The sequence below is a fragment of the Salvia splendens genome, chromosome 11 (assembly GCF_004379255.2).
Source record: "Salvia splendens isolate huo1 chromosome 11, SspV2, whole genome shotgun sequence".
NCBI lineage: Eukaryota > Viridiplantae > Streptophyta > Magnoliopsida > Lamiales > Lamiaceae > Salvia > Salvia splendens.
This window is the reverse complement of record NC_056042.1, coordinates 2,412,969-2,420,161: the sequence shown is the minus strand read 5'-3', so window position 1 is coordinate 2,420,161 and position 7,193 is coordinate 2,412,969. Positions and strand designations below refer to the sequence as shown.

The following is a 7,193-nucleotide window of genomic DNA, read 5'->3' as shown; positions in this document are numbered from 1 at the left end:
TTTTTAGTTTCACCTGAAATATTTTTCCGGCAAGATAAACTGTTTAGCTTGGAGTAGTAGTGGTGCTATTATAGAAGGATTGGGTAATTAATTAAGGAGTTGGATCCCCTGCGGTGCACAGCAGTGCTGTGCACCTCACACCACAATAAAAAAATATATTTTTTTTATTATTAAAAAATTATGTTGTGAGGTGCACAGCACTGTTGTGCACCGCAGGGGATCCAACTCCATTAATTAATGGGGGGTAATCATTATTTCACGAGTTTGATAGTATTTTTTTTCTAAATTGAATTTGACGTGACACGTTGGATTATGTGGTGAGAAACTGATCAATATAAGAAACATTGTTGCTTTAAGTGGGTGTAAACAGCCTCATTTTGTGAGTTGCTTGAGTTAAAATTTTCTCCTAGATGTCGCCGAAATTCTATATCGTTCAAAATTCATTATACTGTATAAGTTTATGATTTTTGCAATTAAATTTTACAATTTAACATAATTATAAAATTTTGATTAAAGTTTATGATTTTAGGAATCAATAATTCTAATTAATCAATTAATCAAGTTGATTGCAATTTTGAAGTCGACGTGGATATACGTTTGTTGATGTTTAAATAAATATAGGCGCATCGACGTCGTGTCAATTTAAATTTCAGTTATGACAAATGAAAACTTGGTTTGGTAAAGCCGTTGTTTTATTATTCATGTCTCACTATTTTGAAGGTATTTCTTTTAGATATGAAATTTTAAAAATTATACTCCATCCGTTTCGCGGTAGTTGAGTCATTTCATTTTCTACACTCGTTTTACAAAAATGATAATAAATAGTTAAAAATGAAAATGAAGTGACTCAACTACCGCGGACCGGAGGAAATATTAAGTTAAATTTAAAAAGAATATATTTAAAAAAATAAAAATAGAATAAAATAAAAAGGGATGATAAAGTAGGTAATACTCCTTAAATCCATATGATTAAATGTCTCATATTTGACCGGCACGAATTTAAGAAATTGTTTGACTTTATATAGTAAAATGGGTAGAAAAGTTAGTGGAATGTGAGACTTTTATATATTGGTTTTATTATAAAAATTGAGTGGAATGAGTTAGTGGAATGTAGGGTTCACTTACCAAATGTAGTAAAAGTGAAATAAGACATTTATTGGCAGACGGACGAAAAAAGAAAAATACGACATTTAATGGCATATGGAGGGAGTACGAGATATGACTGTCGCCGCACTGACGTAACCGGAAAGATCGGTATGTCGCTGCTTCAGAAATGCTCGGTTGCCTTCGACAGCTGGCTTACTGAGGAAGTGCCAATATGTTCGACAAATATCTTAACGTCGCTGAGACGATTGAACTCGAATGTCTGAAGAATTTCGGAGACACCTATTTGCGGAAGCCGACCCCAGCTGATTTCCAATTCTTGCTGGATTTGCACGGGAGGATACACAACTTCCAGTGGTTGCTGGGTAGCATAGATTGTATGCACTGACAGTGGAAGAACTGCCCAATCGCGTGAGAGGCCAGTTTACGACCGGGTTCAAAGGTGGAACAACTCTTCCTCCATATATCGTCGTCATTAGCTTCGCGGTACAGATGCTTCACCCGCCGATATGATGCCAGCGGTAGGATTGGACTCTCGACGTTACAGAAGTACACCGCTGCAATTTGGCAGCTGGCTATGCCGGACCGGCTTTGACGAATACCTACATATGGGTGAGACAACTAGCCTACTTGTTTTGAGGCAGTTTTGTAGGGCCATCATGGCCATCTTCGGTGGAGAGTATCTACGAAAGCCAACCACCACCGACTGCCAGATATTGCTAGATGTGCACGGGAGGGTGCACGGTTTTCTAGGGATGATAGGCAACATAGATTGCATGCACTAAGAATGGAGGAACTGTTCGGTGGCTTGGAAAGAACAGTTCACTTCCGGGTTTAAAAGTAAACACCCGTCGACAATCCTGGAAGTTGTTGCTGACTACCGATTGAGGATCTGACATGCGTATTTCGATGTTGCATGGTCTAACAACGATATCAATGTTCTGCAGTCGTCGCTTCTCTTCAATGAGCAGTACAACATGGGCTACTATTTGGCAGATGAGATACACTATCGGTGGCCCGTATTTGTGAAGAAGATCCGGCATCCAATTGGTCCGAAGAAATCTTGGTTCGCGCAACATCAAGATGGTGCGTGGAAGGATGTTGAGTGAGCATTTAGTGTGCTCCAAGCGCGATAGGGCATTATACGGTGCCCGACACGAGTTTGGCACGAAGACGATGTCGTTGATATCTTGTATGCATGAAAAACCATATGTGGAGCGTTGGTCATCGGCCGATGGTGTTGGATCAAGTCACGGTGTTGCCACTGCTGCCCCCCTGCAAATGGGTGTACCGCGTAGTGATGAATACTTGCTCCAAGCTTTCCGTGATATACGAAAAGAAAAAGAACATCTCCAGCTCCAAGCCGATATGGTTGAAGAGATAAGGGCACGTAGTGGAGTGAGCACATCGTGATTACTTTTGTTTGTAATTTTCGATGACTAATTATTTATGAATGTAAAAATATTTTTTTCTTGTCCAATTAATTTTATTCTAGTCCAATATTAAGATTTTTATGGCTGTAACGTTTATGTCTTACTCCCTCCGTCCCCAAAGAATATGCACTTTGGAGACGATACGAGTTTTAATGCAAAATTGGTAAAGTAGGAGAGAGGTAGAGAGCAAAAGTAATTAAAGTATTGTTAGTGGGGAATAAGTCCCACCTCATAAGAGAGAAAATAGTTTTTAAAATTGAAATATATATATTCTTGTGGGACGGACTAAAAATGAAAGAGTATATATATTCTTGTGGGATGGGATGGAGTATTTAACTAGACTCTAATACTCATATTATAGACTAAATTAAAACTTTAAAGTTGCAAAAGTTGAATCTGACAGCTTGTCATGATGGTGAATACTGTTTTAATGATACATTGGGGTGCGCCATTTTTTAGTTTATTCGATAATTAAAGAACTCTGAATGAGACTAAATTAAAACTTTAAAGTTGCAAAAGTGGAATCTGACGGTCTGTCATGATGGTGAATACTGTTTTAATGATACATTGGGGTGCGTCATTTTTTAGTTTATTCTTTAATTAAAGAACTCTGAACGAGAATAAATTAAAACTTTAAAGTTGCAAAAGTGGAATCTGACGGCCTGTCATGATGGTGAATATTGTTTTAATGATACAATGGGGTGGGTCATTTTTTAGTTTATTCGATAATTAAAGAACTCTGAATGTGACTAAATTAAAACTTTAAAGTTGCAAAAGTGGAATCTGACAGCCTGTCATGATGGTGAATATAGTTTTAATGATACATTGGGGTGCGTCATTTTTTAGTTTATTCGATAATTAAAGAACTCTGAATGAGACTAAATTAAAACTTTAAAGTTGCAAAAGTGGAATCTAACATGACTGTCATGATGGTGAATAATGTTTTAATGATACATTAGGGAGCGTCATTTTTTAGTTTATTAGATAATTAAAGAAATCTGAATGAGACTAATTTTTTAGACGAAATAAAAAATGAGTATTTTTCTGACACATATATTGGAAGTACTTCTCGACTCTCATTACCTTTTTGTTCTGTTACAAAGAAATAGTAGTTAGTATTTGATTAATTGTACAATTATATACGATCACCATATTAAATTATCAAAATATTAAATTTCCCCTGTTCCACATTCCCACAAAAATATATACTTTGAATTCAATACGAGTTTTATATAAAATTGGTAAAATAGGAGAAAGGTAGAGAGAAAAAGTAGTTAAAGTATTGTTAGTGGAGAATCAGTTTCACCTTATTAGAGAGAAAGAAATTTCTAAAATTAGAAAATGCATATTCTTATGAGACGCACTAAAAAGGAAATAGTGCATATTTTATGGGACGGATTGAGTAACTACAAATGTAGGAGTAATAAAAATATATATTGTCTAACAATGGGTTGTAGCGCAGTTGGTAGCGCGGGCCTGTGGTTATCTTGAGGTCCCGGGTTCAAACCCCACCACCTACTCTATTGCTTTTGGATATCTAAATTAGTAAAAGGGCACATTATTTTCTCTTTGCAGAAACGGTCCAAAACGACCTTGTAAAGTTGCTGCAAACTTTTATTTTTATTTTCAAAACAGGAAATTAAAGGGGAAAATAAAATAGGATCATCACATTTTTTCTGCAATTTTTTTTTTCAAAAGTGAAATTAAAATTAAAAGGGGTAAAGGGTTATTGATGCAGAAGAACAACCTCGGCGTTGATGCAAATGGCTGAGTGAAATGGAACGAAAATGGAGTTTAGGAGTGAAAGGGAGTGAGCGAAAAGAAAAGTAGAGTGAAATGGAGAGAAGAGAAGTGTTTCAACTTTGACAAAATAACAATGCAAGTACTACTCCCTTAAGTGGCGTGCTGACAAGTTGGGAGGTGAAAGGTTGCTGCTTCATCTGCATTGTTTCGAGAGATAAAATAATACTTTAAGTCATATCCTCTTGATGTGTCAGTGTGACAGTACATGCAGTAGGTTGCATGGCAGGGCGAAGTCAACATGGAGTGTTAATTTGACGAGAATGCCCTTTAAGGCCTGAGGGTGTTATCGTCCGAAAAAATCTCGTTTGTGATTATATATTTTGTTAGGCTCCTCTGGTGCTATTTTTTTTGTTAGAGGTCACTGGTGCAACAAGTGCAAAAGTTAGGGTCATTTGATGCAGTTCACTCAAAGTAGAGGGGACTTCTTTTATGGTCCACGAACTTTTTCAAACTATCATTTTAAGTCAGGAAATTTGAAAATATCATTTGAGGTCCTTCAACTACGAATTAATATCAATCGAAGTACTTTTTTACTCATAGTTAAAGGATCTCAAATGATATTTTCAAAGTTCACATACCTAAAATAATAATTGGACAAAGTTCATGGATTAGAAAAGATATTCCTCTGAAAAACCATCAAATAGAACACGTTTGGTAGTGATTCAATTTGATAATATTATACACACACAACACACGCGTGGGGAAATTAACCAATACATATTTCACCCCTTGTTACATATTTAAAAAAGTTTTAAAGTTTGCGATCCAAAAACTTTCATTTACATTTCACAAGTTTCATTTGGATTTCATTTTAATACATTACGTCATCTATCTAAGACACTCATCAACTTTTTGTTTACATGAACATGGAGCACAATTTTTTTTATCATATATGTACAAAAGTGTCATTATTATTTCATATTAGTACAAAATTATCAATTGACATAATTAATACAAAATGAGTTCATTGCTACAAACGTTTTTTTCCCCCTACATGTCATGAGTCATCACAAGCATGACAATCGAGTCATCGGCTTAATTACAAGCACGAGTTTTCAAAACTCTCTCATATTAAACACTGAGTTGACATAATGTATCAAAAATACATGTTAGTTCAAAACTAACATCACATATAACTTGAGACTCATTAAGAACACACATGAAACCAACAGACAGCAGTGCGTTTATAACTCGAATCCCTAGTTTTGTGCGTTCAACGATAGCTTTGTAAAGGATCAGCCGCTTTGCCAGATCTTGCATCGCTCCATGCTTTAGCAATTGTTCTTTTCATATCCTCATCACCTTCCTCGTACATGTTCTGCAAAACGAATCACGGGTGTTAAAACTGGATAACGCAAGCACAAGTATGACAACCAACAACCAAGAAACATACCTTCATCAAGTCCATTATCCCGGCCATTGGATCCCGCTCTTTCTCCAAACTCGGTGGCTTCAGCTAAGACATACAAAATTGTTCGTTAGGTGGAATCACTTTTCGATCTTCAATAGTTTACTATTCGACTAGACTAAAGTAACTACCTTATCTTCTTTGAAGTGCAAATCCAACCAGCTTCCCTTGGCAGCTTTGGCCAGAACGACAACCACTCTCTTTGGCTTCACAATGAACTTACATTTCTCAGGTGCGACCTCTTTGCAGAGCTTTGGCACTGCACAACGATAGTTCTTTCCTTGGACGTCATGTAGCTTGATATCAACAGACATTGGCTTGAAATCAGCCTCAACTTTCTCTCGATCAACACCTTCCAACGGTATATAAATCTACCCACAAATAAAACAGGATCAAATACATAGTCAGGCACTCAGTTTATACCAGAACACATCAATCCCCTCGGTTAATCGCACCCTCACCTTTACTTGATCATTATCCTGATCCCAGCTGAAGGAGCTGAGAGGAACATAACTCAACAAAGAGCTGCTGGATACAGCCTTCGGAGCACTTGAAATCGGGGCTGGTGTGTCAACTACTGAAGCTGGAGTAGGCATTTTTCGAGACGCTGCATTCGATAATTGCTGAAATAGGAATACCAAATGAAGTCATACAATAAGAAACATGTAATGGATCACTCTAAACATCTAAAAGGAACCAAAACACGGATTTCAAACCAACAATCAAACAAGCTAAATCATTAAATCAACACCAATAAACATAACCAAAATCTTCTACCATTATCAATTTTTCAGCACTGGTCATGATAATGAAAGAAGGAATCAACCGAAACTTACAACAGCGTGAAATCAAAACTTACTATAACTAACATAAGTGTATTAGTTAGATTTTCAAGCATCAATCCACGAATTCCTAATCACACCGCATACATATCAATTTACACATATCTCAAATATCCCCAAAATTAGAAATCCTCGAATTATACAAACCCTAGACCAACCTCCAAATGCGCATTTCTAAACATAAACGACCAATAATAACCTCTGCTAAACAGCCAAACACACGAAATCTAAATTTAGCGTCGAATGCAGAGAGGCGTTACCTTCTCCAGGTTGAGAATCTCAGAGGAAATGAGAGAAACGACGCGCGGTCGCTTCGCGATGCTTTGAAGCTGCTTCAACTCCTCGATGTCCAGAGCTAAATCATCGCAGCTCGCCATTGTTAGCTTTCAATTGCAAATTGGTAAATCGATTGAAGTGGTATCTAGAAATGTTTAAATATATTGAAGCGTAGAGAGGAGTAGAAAAATCTAGAAGGCTCAGTCTATAGAAGGTTCTAGACTTTATTATTATTGGGCCTTAATAGTTTATGATATGGGCTTAGAATTATTTTATTTTATGATTTAAAGCCCAATATTGGATTAACATGGGCCCAGAGTTAATATG

General features: G+C 36.5%; 1 protein-coding gene across 1 annotated transcript; it reads right to left on the bottom strand.

The window, feature by feature from the left end:
* Positions 1-5,375: 5,375 nt before the first annotated feature.
* LOC121756578 (calcyclin-binding protein-like) lies at positions 5,376-7,008 on the bottom strand. The gene is made up of 5 exons (XM_042152156.1): positions 6,851-7,008; positions 6,210-6,371; positions 5,880-6,119; positions 5,734-5,796; positions 5,376-5,658 (listed from the first exon to the last, which is right to left on the bottom strand). The coding sequence occupies exons 1-5, from the start codon at positions 6,965-6,967 to the stop codon at positions 5,554-5,556; spliced, it is 687 nt and encodes a 228-aa protein (XP_042008090.1). The 5' UTR covers positions 6,968-7,008; the 3' UTR covers positions 5,376-5,553.
* Positions 7,009-7,193: the final 185 nt, after the last annotated feature.

What these genes read in the sequence shown, in the direction of transcription:
- LOC121756578 (XM_042152156.1), bottom strand. Translation starts at nt 6,967, where the DNA reads ATGGCGAGCTGCGATGATTTAGCTCTGGACATCGAGGAGTTGAAGCAG. An exon ending in AGGATAATGATCAAGTAAAG is followed by an intron (nt 6,120 to 6,209) that starts GTGAGGGTGCGA and finishes ATTTGTGGGTAG; the next exon opens with ATTTATATACCGTTGGAAGG. An exon ending in TGCACTTCAAAGAAGATAAG is followed by an intron (nt 5,797 to 5,879) that starts GTAGTTACTTTA and finishes TGTATGTCTTAG; the next exon opens with CTGAAGCCACCGAGTTTGGA.